The 20,067-nt window shown below is 39.0% G+C and overlaps 1 protein-coding gene across 9 annotated transcripts in view; it reads left to right on the top strand.

The window, feature by feature from the left end:
- Positions 1 to 20,067, top strand: part of PAK1 (p21 (RAC1) activated kinase 1) — a 140,101-nt gene that overhangs the window by 79,976 nt on the left and 40,058 nt on the right. For all 9 annotated transcript variants that reach the window (XM_070490584.1, XM_044753509.2, XM_070490586.1 and 6 more), the window contains 2 exons: positions 2,598 to 2,808; positions 19,861 to 19,961. In XM_070490584.1, the coding sequence (XP_070346685.1) occupies positions 2,598 to 2,808; positions 19,861 to 19,961 (312 nt within the window). Of the gene's footprint in view, positions 1 to 2,597; positions 2,809 to 19,860; positions 19,962 to 20,067 lie in introns of those variants that run through there.

The following is a 20,067-nucleotide window of genomic DNA, read 5'->3' on the forward strand; positions in this document are numbered from 1 at the left end:
AGTGGAGATCTACTCCTGAGAATTCTCCAAGCATCGTGAAAGGACTAAGAAATGCCTGTGTTGGAAAGGTTGATGAAGCCTTTATGGCACAATCCTGGGTTGTAGTCCTGAAAGAGAGTTACGTTCAATGAAGCTGTTGGCTGAAGGACCTAAGAGGCGAGGAAGGGCCTGTTTAGGGTATCAGGTGGCTGCAGGGAGTATAATTTTGGAACTGGCAGTCCGGAGTGGGAAGGTAACACTTGAGAACTGAGCCAGTAGAAATTCTTTTTGGGGGAGCTGAGGGACTTGCGTTGGGGCTGGGAGGGAAAGCAAAGGCAAGTCTACAAAGGGAAACTGGAAGAAATGGACAAACTCACACCACCCAGAGAGTTGATCTAGATTAACAAGATAGTCCTTGCTTACTTGATTTCTTTTCTTCACAAAGAAAAGTAAGGAGCAGTTGGTTTGCCAGAGGTATGTCAGGATGAATTATACAGAGAGGTGAAGTTTGAATATTAGTCAGAGGAGGGAGAAATCATTGACAAGAAGCACTAAGGGGTCAAGAGGAGAGTAAGAGACTACTTGGCAAATTGCAGAGAACAGACATTTCTGAGGTGTAGTTTGAATGTAGGCTGTGTCCAGGAGTGGTGGCTTAGTTTGTAAGGCAGGCTGATGTTAGATTGTGAAGGGCCTTAAAATTTCATCTGTACTAAACTCCTTAAAGGCAAGGTATATATCCCTGTGCAAAGTTTTGATTAATTAAAATATTTGATTGAATCCACTCTGAGTCAGCTACTATACTAGGTACTTTTGGATTGGAAAGGTGAGAAAATCGGGCCCAAACTTGGGGAAACAGTCTACCTTCTGGTGAAGATAATTATAACATAGTGAAAATAAATGTGACGACCTTGAAGTAAACCCATTGCCTTGGGAGTCTAGAGGAGGGGGCACCTAACTTCTTGGAGGTGAGAACATTTCCAAAGGGCTTCATGGCATGTCTAGAAAGGACTGAGGGAAAAGATAGATGTAGGGGATCATTTAGTTCTGCATTTATTAGAAAATACTAAAAAGACTCCTATGCATTTTGTTCATAGCATTTAAGTAATTGATATCTAAAGCAGCGGTACTCAGGGGCCAGCCCAGTGGCATAGTGGTTAAGTTCCCACGCTCCACTTCGGTGGCCTGGGGTTCATTGGTTCGGATTCTGGGCACAGACCTATGCACTGCTTATCAAGCCATGTTGTGGCAGGTGTTTCACATATAAAGTAGAGGAAGATGGGCACGGATGTTAGCTCAGGGCTAATCTTCCTCAAAAAAAAAATAAAATAAAAAATAAAGCAGTGGTATTCAAATCTGGCTGGCATTAGGATCATAATTTTTAAAATTACAGAATTTTGGCCTTAACCTAGCCATGCTAAATCAAAACTTATGAGGGTCAAACCAAGGCATCTATATTTCTAAAAAGCTTTTGATGATTATTATGCAGGTTTTTGTCATTTTTAATCAGAAACTTTAGTCTCTAAAGCACTGTTGTGTTTGACTCCAAGGAGCTTACATTCTAAATAGTCATGGTTAAAGATATAATTTCTATTGTAACATGGAAGAATAATGAGAAACTTTATTAACTCAAGATACATTCATGTCTATCCACTCTCAAGGACCCTTATTTAAAGTAATAATATCTATCTTCATTAAAATTATTGGTACCATGTGACAGGGATTTTTTCTCTTTCTTTTAGATTTTATTCCTTCTGTTTCTTGGAAGCATTGGAGATAGCCAGTAAATTCAACACCATACAGGACAGGGTAGTTACTGCATTGATTATCATATATTTAGAACAAGGTCAAATTTTAGAGGAAGGAGATACTGGAGAGATGATGTAGGCCAGGGGTCAGCAAACTTTTCCTATAAAGGAGCAGATATTAAATATTTTAGGTTTATGGGCATACAGTTTCTATCGCAACTACTCAACTCTGCCATTGGAATGTGAAATAAGCCATAGACAGTACGTAAATGAATGGGTGTGGCCGTGTTCCAATAAAACTGTTTACAAAACTGTCAGCTTTACTGACCCTTGATCTAGTGATACAGTCTGTTCCAGATAGGGAATGTGAGTTACCTAAGGTTATAAAATTAGAGATTGTCAGAGAACTCACCATGGGGAATGCTCTTGGCAGTTTTATTTAATCTTCATGTGAACAAACAAATGGAACCCAATAAATGGAACACAATGTGAATGAATAAATTCAGTCCAAATTAAGGAATTTCTCTAAAGCTAGTAAGTGGTGTTGGGATTTGTACTTAGTTTAGCTGGGCCAGATTTCTGTCTTTTAAACTACATCATGGTGGTTTTCTGTGCTCTCCAATGCCTTCTATAGGGAAATGCAGAGAAAAGTAAGAACTTTTTGAATTTTCGGCAGTGCTTGGCACAGACTAGGTATCACATCTTTGAGAATTGTTGACTGAATAAGATGGCAGTAATCATGGTACGCAGTGGAAGGACTTGAGCTGGGTGCTGGAGGAAGGGTTGTATATTTGGATTCTTTTAAATTTTTCAACATGTATTTCCTTTTGCTCAAAAACAGTAAAAGAGGTTTGTTCTTCTTTCTGATTTCAGTGGCTGCTGGTGGTGGTGACAATGTCAAATAACGGCTTAGACATTCAAGACAAACCTCCAGCCCCTCCGATGAGAAACACCAGCACTATGATTGGAGCCGGCAGCAAAGATGCTGGAACCCTAAACCACGGTTCCAAACCTCTGCCTCCAAACCCAGAGGAGAAGAAAAAGAAGGACCGATTTTACCGATCCATCTTAGCTGGAGATAAAAGTACAGTATTTCATTTCTTTCTCATCATTTGTATACTTAAAAAAATGTGTTTTTTGTAACCTGGGTAAAAGATTTGTCCTTTCCTTGACTTAATTTTCCTTTAATACTTTTTTCCCCACCATTAAATACTTCGCTTGTCTTTCTTTCCTAAAGTGGCTGGAGTCAAATGGAAAATAGACCCATTTTATACTCTGTTAACCTCATCTGAGCCAAATTCTAAGAAAGTAATTATGCTCTTGCCAGATTATGGACAATCTGAAGTTATGTATTTAATTACTTTTTAAGTTTTTAAATTGTTTATGAACTTACAAAATATATAAGAAATAGGAAATGTCTTCATTTGGAAATGTGTTTTTTTCCAAACTAGTTTCATTTGGAATGTCTTCCTTCCAGATTCTTGTTTGCCTCTTTATTCATATGTCCCGATCTCACCCCCAGATTTGGGGATTAAATATTAGTAAGAAGGACAAGTAATAGCTGAGAAAAGGAAGCTGAGAAAGAGAAGCAGGGCTCAGCATGAGTTTGCTAAGAATAAGTCATACTAGGCAGGCTCATTTCCTTTTTATTGAGAAAACTTCTAGAAGAATAGTGAGGATTTTAACAGTGTATCTGATAAAGTCACTGAGATCCTCTGGACAAGAGAGTGAAATAGAGGTTTGGATATTATCACATGGATAGATGACTTCGGTTTGACCCCCTCCCCCCAAGTATTTATTTACATGGTTGTTGATATGAGGTAAAGTTCTTAGTCACGCTTGCGGGGCCTTGTTCTTGTGGCATGCTGAAGAAATTGGCTTCTGTTTGTACATAGTTATCATGAGCTTCTGATTTAGACCTGGTTCAAATCCTGGATCCATCACTTACCAGCTCTCTCACCTTAGGTATGTCAGTTAACTCCTTTGGATTTTAGTTCCCTATCCTTAGAAAAGGTTGGGATTTTCCTGTCTCTAAAATTGGGATATCTCACAAGATTGATGTGTGAAGATTACATGCAAAGTTCCTAATATGGTGGTCAAATGTTAGGTCCTTTTCCCTTTACTCCTTTGTTGAAGCTGGGAGATGTAGCTAGTAGACTACACGATAAAATCAGAATTGGGATTCTGAAACAGGAGACCAAATATATCAAGCACAGTGGTGAACTGCAGAAAATATCTTAAGTTGCGGAAATATATAACTGTGTAACTATAGATCAGGGGAGATGGTAGATAATAGTATCTTTAACCAAATAGGGAACACAGGAAGAGAAACAAGTCAGGAGGATTGGAGGCTGCAGAGCAGGGAAGATGATGACTTTAAACACACTGCATTTGAGGTAAAAAGATAATTTTAGGCACTGCATTTGAGATGTCTTGACATAGAGATGTCTAATAGGCAGTGATCTCATATATAGGAAATGACCATTGAATAACTGAAATGAGAACCATTGAAACCTTTCATTGAGTACTTTGGGCTTGTATCTTTGTGTGTGTTTGCCCTTTCCTCTACTTCACCTGGAGTATGAGCTCTTTTGGGGTCTAGATAGAAGAGATATGGGTAAGTTGCTTAACTTGCGTTTTCTGGTTAATTCATTTATATAGTAGCTGTCAACTTCCTAGGTACAGGGGCTATGATCTTGATGGTGTTACCATGCCCTGGAACCTTCTCCCACATATGTAGCCACTTTGTTTATCCCTTAATTAAAGTGTGTGCTTATTTTTAATATAGTGCTTTATCAACTATTATTCTTGATCTCTATAAATAAGTAGGCCTTTAGCCCAAGTTTCTATATATAGTAAAGAGGACTTTTAAAATTAAAAATTGAAAAGTTTGGAATTGTTCTTGCTGACACACTAGGAAGATAATAAGATTCCTGCCCAATAGGTGTCATCAAAATTAAAAACTTGTGTGCCTCAAAGGACACCATCAAGAAAGTAAAAAGATAAGCCACAGAATGGGAGAAAATGTTCCCAAATCTTGTATCTGATAAGGGACTTGTTTGAAAAATCTATAAAGAACTATTACAACTCAATAATAAAAAAAAGACAGCCCAATTTAAAAATGGGCAAAGGATCTGAATAGATCTCTCTCCAAAGAAGATATACAAATGGCGAATAAGCACATGAAAAGATGCTTAAAATCGTCAGCCATCAGGGAATGCAAATCCGAACCACAATGAGATACCACTTCACATGGTAGGATGGCTATAATAACCAAACAGATAACAACAAGTGTTGACAAGGATGTGGAGAAATTGGAACTCTTATACATGGCTCGTGGGAATGTAAAATGGTCCAGCCACTGTGGAAAAGTCTGGCAGTTTCTTAAAAGGTTAAATATAGAATTAACCCTATGATCTGTAAATGAAAACATATGTCCATGCAAAAACTTGTATAGTCACGTGTCACTTAACGACAGGGATACTTTCTGAGAAATGCATCGTTAGGCAGTTTCATCATTGTGTGAACATCATAGTGTGTACTTACACAAACCTAGATGGTATAGCCTACTACACATCTAGGCTATATGGTACTAATCTTAAGGGACCATTGTCGTATATGTGGTTCATCGTTGACCGAAGTGTTATGCAGCACATGACTGTACATGAATGTTTATAGCAGTATTATTCATAATAGCCAAAAAATGGAAAGAACCCAAATATCCATCAGCTGATGAATGGACAAATAAAATGTAGAATATCCATACAGAGAAATATTTGGTAACAAAAAGTCCTAATTCATGCTATGACATGGGTAAACCTTAAAAACATTGTGTTAGTGAAAGAAGCCAGTCACAAGGGACCACATATTGTGTGATTTTATTTATATGAAATGTCCAGAATAGGCAAATCTGTACACAAAAAGTAGATGAGCCTGGGGCTGTGGGGTGAGGCAGATGGGATTAGGGTGTGATGGCTAAGTATGGGGTTTCTTTTTGGGGTGATGAAAATGTTCTAAAATTGATTTGAGAGATGGTTGCCCAGCTCTGTGAATATACTAAAATCCTCTGAATTGTGCTCTATATGGGTGAATTTTATGGTATGTGAATTGTATCTCAATAAAACTCTTTTTAAAAGAAGAAGATTCCTATTGAAAACAGCAGATGGAAGCATAACCTTCAGACATTGGGAACTGAAGGGATGATCTTATGTACTGAATGGGGAAGTGGGGTCTGAGTATCTGAGTTGTAGTCTTGGTTCTCCCATTAATTGTCTGCCTGATTTGGATCAATTACTTCTCTGTAGACTTCAGTGCCTTCATCTAAAAAATTAGAGTCAAACCAGTAGACATATACAGTCTTGTAGCTTTGAAATCCTGTGATTACATAAATGAGATATTATAAAGATGAAGTTCAATCAGGTCGTATATGTAGGTGAAAAGAAACTAGGCCATTGTAAAGTACTGTGGTAAAGCTGTAGATGTTCTACTGGAAGTCCTTGCTGAGAGACCCTAGGCCAAATCTGGTCTGAAAATAAATCTCATAGCTCAAGATCAGAGCTGCATTTCTATAAATTCAAAGCATAGGGATAGAAAGCATAGAGTTATAAGAAGTTCTTATGAAATGATCTAGTAACCTCTTTCATCCTTTATAGATTTTCTATACATGCCCTGAGCACATAGGTTTCACCCCTTTCCTTTAAGACCCTAGATGGCTATAATTAAAATGTACATCAAAATGAAATAAGTGAGGTTTTTTCCCTTTTATTAAGAGCCTTTTTCAGCTTGATGTTGTGCTTGTTGATATTATAATTCAACCAGTAAGCCTTTGTTGACCTGCTGCTTTGTGCTTAATTTAGTTGTAGCAGGATACGCAGTGGTGTTGGCAGTCTTTGAAGTGGTATGCCCTTCCTAAAGTATTTGAGAATTTATACCAGCTCCATAGAGAAATGGTCCAGAACTGGACTTAGAGAACCTAGATTGAGTCCTACCTCTGACATTTATTAACTACGATTTTTTCCCTCTTACCTATTTATTTTAATTCTAATATCCTCATCTGTAAAGTGGGAATTGGTCATCTAATGGTTAAGATTCAGTGCTCTCACTACCGTGGCCTGGGTTCATTTCTGGGTCAGGGAACCACACTACTCACATGTCAGTTGTCATACTGTGGCAGCTGTGTGTTGCTGTGATGCTGAAAGCTATGCCACTATTATTTTAAATACCAGCAGGGTCACCCATGGTGGAAAGGTTTTAGCAGAGCTTCCTTCCAGACTAAGACAGACTAGGAAGAAGGACATGGCCTCCCACTTCTAAAAAATTGGCTATAAAAACCCTATGGATAGGAGCAGAGCATTGTCTGATATAGCACTGAAAGGTGAGAGGATGGTGTGAAAAGATTGGGCAGGCTTCCACTCTGCTGTAGACTGGGTCACTAGCAGTTGGAATCCACTCAAGGGGGTTAACAACAACAACAAAGTGGGAATAATTGTAATTCCTATCCATCCCATATCATTAGTAGGCTTTTGTTGTTTGACATGGTGGATGTAAAAGCATTTTCTAAACTGAAAAATACTATACAAAGTTTTTTTTTTAAAGGAAAGTTCATTTCTTGTTTTATGTGATACTCACAGCAACTCCTTTTCAGCTGGAGAGGCTGAGGCCTAGAGAAAAGTAAATTGTTCAAGGTTTCACGGCTGGAAAGTGGCAGAGATGCATGTGGAACTGTCCTCCTAAAGTATCTGTTACATCATAACATGCTATCTCTGTTAGTTGTTCTCAACCCACGTTACACATCTGACTCACTCATAGTGCTTTTAAAAAATAGAGATGCCTAGATCCCACCCTGACTTTTGGAGCCGGAATTTCCAAAGGTGTAGTTTTGAGTCTCTTAAGATTTGGGAGATGAGAAAGAAGAGTTCTCTGTGGGCTGTAATTGTGGTTGAGATTTGAGCTGGCAATGGGTAGAATGTCCGTGGGTATTACCTAATGCTGACCTCCAGCATGGCTGCAGCGTGTGCCTGGGGGAATGCATAAATGATTGGAAGAAGCTGCAACTGAGAGCTTGTAATAGGTGGCGCTGAGTTGCAGAATTCCATGTGGGAAAGCCTGGTTCCTGTGGTTAGGATCTGGAGCCTTTGGTTTATTCTAAGAAGTCCTGAAGCATTTAGTTTGGAATCCTTTTCTGACTGCATTTCTACGACCACAGTGGAATTCTCCGAGCTTGGGAAGAGTTTAGCAAAGTTAATTTTAAAACTGGACTACGTCAGGTTTATCTCTCCAAGTTTGGAGTGTTTTACTGCCTTGAGCTCAGATTAGCTCAGCTGACCAAATGAGAGGTACTTCCTAAAAATAAATCTTTTAAAAAAATAAATAAGGCCAGTGATTTGTGCCGAAACTTGGATGGCTGTACCGCAACATAGGATTCTGCAGTGTCAGCCTTATTTGCCATGCTATCAGAAGCCAAATAGACGAGGCCAAAGACAGGGTTAAAGTTAGGATGAGTGAGGTTGCAGGCTTCTTTTCCACTTTATTTCCTCCATCCTATGATCTCTAGTTACATGAAATCAGGAGGATTCTTTCTTCTTTCTCCTCAGCCACAGTTTTTCTGTCTTAATGAGCGGGGAGAGGAAACTTTACTCTGACACTTTCTTATGATAAACTCGTCTTTGTAAAGCTCTTTAGCTTACAAAGCACATACGTTTTCTTTACCTTAATTGATCCTCAAAATAATAATGAAAATAGTAGTAGTAATAAACAGTAATAACGCAATAGTAATAACCATAAAATAGTAACAACAATAATCCAGCTACTATTTATTTATTTATTTATTTATTTTGAGTAAGATTAGCCCTGAGTTAACTACTGCTAATCCTCCTCTTTTTGCTGAGGAAGGCTAGCCATGAGCTAACATCTGTGCCCATCTTCCTCTACTTTATACATGGGATGCCTACCACAGCATGGCATGCCAAGTGGTGCCACGTCTGCAACTGGGATCTGAACTGGCGAACCCCAGGCCGCCGAGAAATGGAACGTGTGAACTTAACCACTGTGCCACCAGGCCAGCCCCCCAGCTACTATTTATTGAATGCCTATTAGTTACTACACATTATATTAGGAGCTTTGATGTTTGTGAAATATACCAGTCCTTTCAGGTAGATAAATATTTCATTTTGTAAACAGTAAACTGAGGTTCATAGTGATTAAGTAACTTACCCAAGGTCATCTTGTTAGGGAGTGGCTGAGCTGGGATTTGATCAGCTCTATCTGTGTGATTCCAAGGACCTTTCTGCTGTACAACACTGATACTCTTGGGCTCAGAGAGTCAGCGACTTGCCCAAGGTTACATGCTGCATAGTTGCAGTGCATGGAGTCTGAATTTGGACCATTGTCTCTTGACTTCTGGACTGTGCTCTTTCATTCTTCTAAGTCCTCAGACACCATGTAGTGTTTGAAGGCTCCCATCCTAGAGATGTTGAGACTAATGCCTTTAGTAGAACTGATTTTGTTACTTCTTTTAAATTATTTTAAAACAATTTGCATTTAATGATATCCATTCTATCACGCACTGGCATACTCACTTAGTCTGCGATATGGGGAAGGCACAGTGATTGTGGAAGAACCTATGTTGGCACAGTGAATATAGAAGAACTTGAGGTTATCACCATTGCCCATTCCTGACTTTGTGATGTTTGGTAAGTTGCTCTACCTTTCTTAGTCTCAATTATCTTACCTGTAAGATGGGTACATCATAATATTTATCTCATAGAGTTGCTGAAAGGATTATAAGACCAAAGATGCAAAAAAATCTTATACAAACTACAGCCTTGTTAAGATTTGGTAGTAGTTTTGGTGGCTGTTATTGCTTGTAGTCTTGGTTTTCTTTTGGAATCTGTGATTAACACTTGAGTTGTTATGAGATTTACAAAATAACAACTCTTAACAGAGTTCCTCCAAGATAGAATTAAAGAATGGTCCTGTGGTAAAATACCTTTCTCTTCCTACATATAGGCTATATTTCCTGTTGGTTTAGACAGGGCTAATGGAAAGACCAGATTAAATAATTTTGTGCACTGAAGAATAAGCAGACCCAAGGACAGGTTTCCCAAGAAGTTCTCAAGAGTTCTCTGTAATGTGAGAAGCAGGATTCTAAGCTCTGGATATGGACCTGGACCTCTGGAACAAATACTATGTTTGAAACTGAGGCCAAATAGGTAAGCCTCTTAAAACTACCAATCTGAGATACTCTTCATTTCTTTCTTACTCTGACTTTCTCCCTTTTCCTATTCCTTTCATTTTTTTCCCCCTTCCTTCTCTTCTTCTGTGTTCTCTTAATTCACTTATATAGTTGTTGTCAACAGGGTTGGAAGCATTGATGTACATATGATATACTAGGAGTTAGGCTTGGCAAACAACATGTTCAAGATTTTCTGAGGAAGTAACAATTTAAAATATTTAAAATAGGGATTTGGTTCCTATTACAACGTGCCCACTTACTTGTTGTGTGACCTTGGACAACTCCCTGAACTTCTCTAGGCTTCAATTTCTTTCTCATCCATAAAATGAATAAATTGGACTAAATGCTCTTTAAAGTCATATGTAGCTCATGAACCAGGATTCTTGTAGGTTTTTCCACTGCATAGAAAAATGCATACTTCAGAAGTATACAGCTCAATGAATTATCACATTGACCACACCTGTATGGCTATTACCTTGACCAAAAATGCCTCCTGCATTTTCCCTTCTAGGCACCAACATCTCTTTCTTTCCCAAAGATCATCATAAATGAGTTTGCCTGTTTTTTGAGCTTGCTGTATGTAGAATCATACAGTGTATATTTTCTTTGCCTTCATTTGATTAACATTGTTTATAAGATTTATGTGTGTTTTTACGTACAGCTGTAGTTCATTTTCATTGCTGTATAATATTCTCTGATAGGAATATTTTCCACTGTACTATTGATGAGCATAAGGTTGATTTCAGTAATAGACTATTATGAGTAATGTTTTCTGACCATTCTTGTGCATGTCTTTATACATTTCTGTTCACACATTTCTGTTGGGTACATATGCGTAGTGAAATTGCTGGATCATGGAGATACTTATGCTAAACTTTGGTAGATAATACCAAAGGTTCAAAGTTCAAGCACACAGTTCAATTTATATTCCCACCAGCACTGCCTAAGAGTTGCACTTACTCCACTTTTTGTCACCACTTAGTATTGTCGGTCTTTAATGAGGTTGAGCAACTTTTCATGTTAATTGGCCATTTGGGTATATTTTTTTGTGAAGTGCCCGTTCAAGTCTTTTGCACATTAAAATTTTTTTCTTACTGATTTGCAGGAGTTCTTATCTAGACATGTCTTTTGTCAGTTGTATATGTTGCAAATGTCTTCTTTTATGGTCTTAATCGTGTCTTTGATAGATGCATGACATGGTATCTTCAATAGAATTTTAGTATAGTCAAATTTATTAATTATTTCCTTTCTATTGCTTTCTGTTCTATTCTTGAAACCTTTACCTACTCTAAGGTATGAAGATTTTTCTCCTGTTTGAATTTTACATGTTCATATACATGATCATATTATCTGTAAATTGTGATTGTTTTGTTTCTGTCTTTCTAACTCTTCCACTTTTATTTCTTTTTCTTTCCTAATTGCCCTGGCTAATAACTTCAGTACTGTGATGACACAGAAGTGGTGACAGGGAACGTCTTTGTCTTATTTCTAATCTCAGAGGAAAAACTGTCAACATTTCCCCATTAAGTATGAGCTTTCTCTGGTGTTTTTGTAATTAGCTTTTATTAAATTAAGTAAATCCCTCATAATTCTAGTTTGCTAAGACGTTTTAATCACAATTGGATACCAATTTTAGCAAATGCTTTTTCTACATTAATTGAAGTGATATATACATTTCCTCCTTTATTTTGTTGATAAGATAAATTTCATTCACTTTCTTAAGAAATTGAAATATAATTCACATGCTAAACAGTTCACCATCTCACAGTGTACAATTCACTGATTTTTAGTACATTCACAAGATTGTACAACCATCACAACTAATTCCAGTACATTTTCATTAACTAAAAAGAAACCCCTAAAACCCTAAAAAGAAAAAAACATTAGTAGTTACTCATCATTTCCCTCTTCCCCCAACCCCCAGCAACCACTCACCTACCTTCTGTGTATGGATTTGTCTTTTCTGGACATTTTATATAAATGTGATCATACGCTATGTGGCATTTTGTGACTGACTACTTTCACTTTGCATAATATTTTTAAGGTTCATCCATGTTGTAGTATGGATCAAGACTACATTTCTTTTTATGGCCAGATAACAATTTTGTTGTATGAATATACCACATTTTATTTATCCATTCATTAGTTGAGGGACATTTGAGTTTCCACTTTTTGACTGTTTTGAATAATGCTGCCATGAACATTCACTTACAAGTTTTTGTGTAGACATCAGTTTTTATCAGATCCCTCTAGACTTGTACTTCTAGTCACCATAAAAAAATTTTGCCAGCAGCAGCACTAGTCCCAGGAAGCCTGGTGTTTGTGGCCTTGGGATATGGGACCACCAGGATCCTGAGTTTGCTTTATTTTCTCCATTACATCTTCCCTCAGCCCCAAGCTCAGAGTACATCCCTAGTAAGAGTTTGTAAAATTTGGTTGACTTGCTAGGCAATTGGAAAGCTCAGACAAAGATGACTGTTTACTCCTCTGGGCCTTTGTTTATTCTGGTTCTTTCTGGAATGCCCTTCTCCATCTCTGCCTGGCCAACTCCTGTTTATCCTTGATGAGTTCTTTCAGATATTATTTTCTCCAGAAAGGTGATCTATTATCTACCTTCCTCTATAGCCTGAGCATGGACATTGACCTGTTCTGCAGATTGAAGACTTGAACTCAGAGAAAGAAAGTGACTTTCCCAGGGTCATAATGTGAGTTAATGGCAAAGATAATACTGGATTCATCTTTTGACTCCTAGACCAGGACAGATTTCTTTTAATTCCCTGACTTTAATCTTCTCAGCTGTAAAATGGGGATAATCCACGCTCTCTGGTTCCTGGGGTTGTTGTGAGGAGCCAGTGAGACAGTGACTGCGAAAGGGCCTTGTGAAGGGCTATACACATGTGAGGGAGGTGATTGTTTTCCAGAAAGGGATTTACTGAGTGCCAGGTGACTCTTTTGACTTCATGGCTTCTCTACTTGTCTCCTTTCCTGCCTCAGGTATCCTGTTTCCTACTGGTGGTCCCCAGTCAGTGAGTACTCAGCCTAAATTGCATAGCACTCAGGATCTATCCTGCCAGTTAGGTTTCCTTTTATTTCCCTCCCCTCCCACTTCAGCCCAGCCCTTCCTCTTCTTATACCCCAGGTCTGGTCTATGTTAAACGGTTATTTCAGTCAGTAGTTGCTTCCAGTCAAATCAGTCAGTAGGGCCAGGGGATATCATAAAGGATAAAAGACTTGCCAATGCAGGGCAAGTCAGTTTACTTCTTAGGGCCTCTTTCCTCAGGGAGTGGAATAACATAGTCTCTAAGGTCACTTCCTAATATTTTCTGGGGTGTTGTTGAACTAAGTAAGCTTTGTGTTTAGTCCTACTTAAGATTCAGAAGTATAATGATCATAATTAGAAGCTATGATTTTGGTTCTTAAGAAGCTTACATTTTAGGTAAGGAGGTAGCTCTTAAAAACAGCAAGGAATCATACAAGACAGGAAATGACTAAATGCATGGTAGTGTGGCCGACTCAGTGTCTTGGGAATTCACAGAGGGAGGAAAGGTTAGGAAATCCTTCCTGGAATAAGCAGGACTTGAACCAGTCTTTAAAAGATGGCTAGGAATTTGACAGGGAGAATAAGAGGAAGAGCATTCCAAGCAAGGAGAAGAAAAAGTGAGCAAAAACTTGGAGGTGGGAATACGGGAGGTATATGCAAAGGTCACAGAGTTCATTAGCCTGTATCTTCATGTGTTAGATGATTTCACTTCCCTGGAGCTTTTTTCTATAGACTGTTCATCCTATAAGCCACTCTCTTTCTGTGTTTCCATTACCAAAGTTCCTTTTGTATTTGACATTTCATGCCTATTATACAGTATATTAATAAGACATAGTAGAAATAATATATGAAAATATAATAAGATATATAAATATAAAACAAACATATAACTAAAATGTAAAAATAGCGTAATTGTTCTTCCATACAATCTTTTAAGTGACTAGATCAGAGGAAATTTAGGAACAGAAAGCAATTCCAAAGCCCTGCAGTATGTCCCATGCCTTCCAGCTATGAGTAGGACAGGTGGACTTATGTCATAAATGGCTGCTTAATTTGGGCCCTGGTAAACCCTTAGCCTTCCCTGTCTCAAAGCAGCTGCTTCTGGAAGAGAAATTTCCTAGTGCATACATGGTTTAAACCCTAGCAGTTGGCATGTAGGCAGATGGTTCTCATTAGGATACTAGGAAAGAAGCTTTGGAATCAGACCCGGGTTCAAATCCCATCTATTACTAGCTGTGTGAACTTGAGCAAATTATTTAACTGTTTTTTGGTTTCCTCTTCTGTAAAATGACAGTAGTAATAATCTATCTCATAGGACTGTAAGAATTAAGGAAAATAATGTGTGTTACGGTATCTTATACATGGTCAGTTCTTATTTAATATTATTTCTTCTCTTCATTATAGCAAAGTATGTTTTCCTGACTCAACTTGAAATTCATTGGGGGAGATACACAAGTAGAATGTAAAGGGTCTTGGCTTTGAAGCGAGACCTTTGAATTTTAATTAGTCCAATAACTGTAGGCAAGTCTGTGCTTCAGTTTCCTAATTTACAAATAAAAATTGCCTCTCAGGATTGTGGTGATATGAAGTACCTATTAAAACCTGTGGGATGCCATGACAAGAGGAAACCTAGCTACAGAGCTTTGAGAGGGCTCCTCTTTCTGTTTTCATAGACTCACAGAATGTAGGAATTGGGAAAAATCCTTAGGATCATCTAGTCCCTTTTCCCTATTGTTAAGATGGGAAAGCTGAGAACCTGGACTATGTTGTGTTGGTGGAGGCAAAACTGGCCTGGACTCTAGACCTTCTTGTTCTTTGCCCCCATTTTGCTGCCTTTCATCAGGGTTATCCTGGGTCTGTGGAGACATTAGGACTTCAGAATTTCTTTTGGCCAGTGTGCTGAGCTCCCACAGAGCAGGGTTTTAAAACAGGGCTGATGGCAGCTGGGTAACTAGGATTGTGAAAGTAAGGTCAGAGCTGGTAAAAATGAAACATTTATTCCTGCCCTGGAGAGAATTTGCATGTCTTAGGCAGATTCCTTAGACTCTTTGCCAGGTTGAGTTAGGTGTCTGGTCATTTGTTCCTTTCTTCACTCACTGTCTGAGCACTTATTTTGTGCCAGGCATGTGCTAGCTGTTGGGGATCCCATAATGAATTGAATATGGCCCCTGCACTTGGAACTCAGTCTGGTTGGGAAGATAAACCCTTAAAATAGACCATTACTATAATGGTGCTATGGGAACAGAAGTGAGGGTGAAGAGCTGCCCAACCTAGAGATCAGGGAGGACTTCACAGAAGAGATGACCTTTAAGCTGAGATCGGAAAAGGATAAATAAAAGCTTTGTGTGGTGAGGTGGCAAGGGAAGAGAAAGGGAAAAGCAGGAGTCATGGGCAAAGGGTGTAGCTTGAGAAAATGTGCAAAGGTGTGAAAGAGCCCATTATGTTTGGTGAGCCATAACTTTTGGTATAGAGTGTATGAAACATATGTAGTGGGAGATGAAAGAGAGGGTGCAATTCTGTAGAGCAGAGCTTATCAAAATTTTATGAAAGGTACACAGATTTCCTATATACCTCTTGTGCCCACATACACTTGACCTTCTCCACTATCAACATCTTGTGCAAGGGTGGTATATGTGTCACAATCAATGAACCTACATCAACACATCATATTCACCTTAAGTCCGTATTTTACATTAGAGTTCACTCTTGGTGTTGTACATTCTATAGGTTTTGACAAATGCGTAATGGCATATATCCACCATTATAGTATTATACAGAATAGTTTTACTGCCCTAAAATTCCTCTAATTCTCTGCTAATTCATCCCTCCCCCCAACCCCTGCCAACCGCTGATTCTTATACTGTGTCCATAGTTTTGCCTTTTCTGGAATGTCATATAGTTGGAATCACACAGTATGTAGTCTTTTCAGATTGGTTTCTTTCACCTACTAATGTGTATTTAAGGTTCCTCATTATCTTTTCATGGCTTGACAGCTCATTTCTTTTTAGTGCTGAATAATATTCCATGTTCTGGATGTACCACAGTTCATTTATCCATTCACCTACCAAAGGACATCTTGGTTGCTTCCAAGTTTTGGTAATTATGAATAAAGCCGCTGTAAACATCCATGTGCAAGTTTTTGTGTAAACATAAGTTTTCAGCTCATTTAGGTAAATACCATGGAATGTGACTGCTGGATTGTATGGTAAGAGAATGTTTAATTTTGTAAGAAACTGCCAACCTGTCTTCCAAAGCAACTGTACCATTTTGCATTCTCACCAGCAATGAAAATTCTTGTTGCTCCACAACCTTGTTGGCATTTGGTGTTGTCACTTTTGGATTTTAGCCATTCTAATAGGTGTATAGTGGTATTTCATTGTTGTTTTAATTTGCAATTCCCCAGTGACATACAATGGTGAGCATTTTTTCATCTGTATATCTTCTTTGGTGAGGTATCTGTTCAGGTCTTTTGGCCATTTTATTAATTGGGTTATTTGTTTTCTTATTGTTGAGTTTTAAGAGTTCTTTGTATATTTTGGATATCAGTCCTTTATCAGAAGTATCTTTTGCAAATATTTTCTTCCTGTCTGTGGTTTGTCTTCTCATTCTCTTGATTGTCAAACTTTTACATGCACGTGAATCATTTGGGATCTTATTAAAATTCAGATTCTGATTCAGTAGGTCTGGGGTGGAGCTTGAGATTCTACATTGCCAACAATCTCCCAAGTGGTGCTGATGCTGCTTTGAATAGCAAGGCTATGTATAAATCATCCTGCTGTTTGCATTGGAGGGGACCAGAATGCAGGTGACAGATTACTGTTAGAATGATTCAGGCCACAGAGAGCAATGCCTGAAATAGGGTGGTAGCAATGAAGAAAAGAAGATGGAGAAGAGTGGATAAATTTAATCACTGTATAGAGGATAAAATCATTAATAACTTCGGAACTGGAATGCACTGGGAGAGAGGAAAGAGAACATAATCATGAGCAGCAGCAATCCGTAAGAGGCAGAGTGACAAAATAGAAAGATCTTGGGGCTGGGAGTCTGCAGACCTCATTTCTCAGGTCCCAGATCTGCTTCTAACTTGCTCTGTGACCTTGGGGAGGTTACTTAATTCTTGGAACCTCTGTTTCTTCTTCTGTCCAATGGGCACCATAGTCACTGCCCTGCTTGTTACACAGTTGTTTTGAGGCTCTAATGAATATATGTGAAAGTGCTTTGTTAACACTAGAGCATGAGACAAATGAAGGTGGTTATTGTAATTATTATGAAATGTACATCTATTGTAAAGTGCTGTAGGGTATACTGCTACTTTCTTTTCCTGTAGGACTATTCAGTCTTGTTGTGAGGCTCAGATATGTCAACCTGGAAAGGCAATAGAACGAGTGGATCATATAAATGCAGCCCAGCTATTTCTGGGCATTGGAACCTTAACCGTAGATTTGGGCCTGATTTTAGCCTGTGGGCTTCACCTCATATTTTTAATTGATCTCCAAGGATAGGCCCAGACAAACCTGGCATTTAGGTCCTGTGTGACCCCAGCCAAGTTCTCAGATACTCATCAGTGAATTTTTTTGGAGGTAAATTTTGGGCTTCTAGTCTTCAGTCCTGAGCTTTGCTGGTGTATGATCCTAGGCGTTTCTAGGAAGGAAAATGTCTAGCTTGTCATGGAGCCAAAGATTTCGTGCCATGACTGTGGCAGTGAGGAGAGTAACTTCTCCTACAAGGAGAAAACTCTGATGGTTGTCTTGAGAGATTGGTAGGAGGGAAGACCAGAGACTCAGGGATCCTGGGCTTTCCTAACTGACTTGCCTTAAAGAGGGGATATTCTAGTCTTGCTTCACAGGCCTCCATGGTATTTAAGGTTTGCCTAGATGGCCACAGTCTAATACTTTTAGGACAACTTGTCACTGAAACTCAGGAATGGTCAAGCAAATTGTTAAAAAAAAAGTACTTGTTTCCTTATGTATAAAATGGGTGTATTAATATCTGTTTTGCAGAGTTGCACGAATATTTGGTGAAATACTGTATACAAAATTCTTAGCATATGCCTGGCACATGGTAAGAGCTTAATGAATGATAGCTTTTGCAATTAGCCTCTAAACCCAGTTCCCCCAGGTGATGTGTGGGGAGTTCCCTGTGAGTTTTTAGACCAGATGGCCCTCTCCTCTTCCACTTCCCTAGGATTTATTATTTATTTATTTTTTTTTTGCTGAGGAAGATTGTCACTGAGCTAACATCTATGCCAGTCTCCCTCTATTTTATATGTGGGATGCCTCCACAGCATGGTTTGATGGGCTCTGAACCTGTGAAGCCCAGGCCACTAAAGCAGAACTCGCAAACCTAACCACTATGCCACTGGGCCAGCCCCTCCGTAGGGTATTGAAGGAGGAGGAGCCCTGGCTGGAAGAAGGAGGAGGGTTTCTGCAGGTGTTCAAAATCTTGGCTCGGTAGGTCCCCGTCTAGGAAGAAGAATTCTCTGGCTGAGCCTTGGAAGGTATTTAAGCCTGTTGCAGCTGGGTTGTGTTTGCAGATGCCTGCTGAGGTCTAGCTGATACCAAGAACTTGAAACTCCTTTTAGTTGGAAGAGGGTTAGTTTCCTAGGGCTGCTGTAACAAAGTACCACAAACGAGGTGGCTTAAACAGCAGAAATTTATTATTTCAGTTCTGGAGGGTAGAAGTCTAAGATCAAGGTGTCTGCAGGGTTGGTTCCTTCTGAGGGCTATGAGGAAAAATCTATTCCATGCTTCTCCACCAGCTTCCGGTGGTTTGCTGGCAATATTTGGTGTTTCTTGGCTTTAAGAAGCATCACTCTGATTTCTGCCTTCATCTTCATATGGTGTTCTCCTTGTGTGCGTCTGTCTCCAAATTTCCCCTTTTTATAAGGACACCAGTCTTATTGGATTAGGGGCCCACCCTACTCTGGTATGACCTAATCATAACTAATTACATCTGCCATGACCCAAATATTTCCAAATAAGGTCACATTTTGAGGTACTTGGAGTTAGGACATGGAAATTTTGGGGGGACTCAATTCAGCCCCTAACAAGGGTACTTCAGCACTACAATGATGGAAGAGGGATGACTACAAGTATTTGGACTTAATGATCCTTTAAGGTCCTAGCCCAGGGAGGCAGTGTAGCATAGTGGCGTAGAGCTTGGGCTGTGGGCCAGACTGCCTGGGTCTGGGTCTGGGTGCTGCCAACTACTAACTGTGTGTCCTTGGGCAAGTAATTTAACCTCTGTGCTTCAGATTTTTATCTGCAAAATAAGGATAATTGCACCTAACTGATAGGGTTGCTAAAGTAAATTAATACATGTAAAGAACTTGAACCATTGCCTGGTAAATACCTGATAAAATATTAGTGATTCATATTATCAAAACAACTTCCAAATCTAAAATTCTGTAATTTAGAGAACTTTAAAGCCACCCATAACCAAGGACCAAAGAAGTGGGATGCAGGTTACAGAAGCTCATAGAATGTAGGATGCCAGGGCTGGAAGGGTCTTTAAAGACAATCTGTTCAAGCCTTCTCTTTTTACAGATGAGGAAATCAGCGTTCAGAAAAAGGAAGTGACTTTCCCTGGATCAAATGGCTCATTAGTAGTAGAATCAGGACTACTAACTCTGATGAATGATCTTTGTGCTCCTCCATTACTTTAGTTTAACAAAAAATTAAGTATTTAATCATATATTGAACATCTACTCCAATCTAAGTCTGGTGATGGGCTCCGTAAGTACATATGTGAAGTAGACAGTCGTTGGCCTTTAAAGGAGCCTACAGCTCAGCAAAGAGTTAAAAAAGCCTAAAAGTGTAATAATGTCCCTGTCTTTTATTTCCTTTCCCCTGTTTCTTTTGCAGCAAATAAAAAGAAGGAGAAGGAACGGCCAGAGATTTCTCTTCCTTCGGATTTTGAGCACACGATTCACGTTGGTTTTGATGCTGTCACAGGGGAATTTACAGTAAGTCCTGGGTCACAGGAAGACCGTTGGTCTTTCAGAGTTCTGGCTGTGCACTGTTAGATTCAGTCCTTCCTAGTCTTCCTGATGTTTCTGTCTTTGCCTAAGA

This window comes from Equus asinus, chromosome 20, assembly GCF_041296235.1.
Source record: "Equus asinus isolate D_3611 breed Donkey chromosome 20, EquAss-T2T_v2, whole genome shotgun sequence".
In the NCBI taxonomy this organism is placed as follows: Eukaryota; Metazoa; Chordata; class Mammalia; order Perissodactyla; family Equidae; genus Equus; species Equus asinus.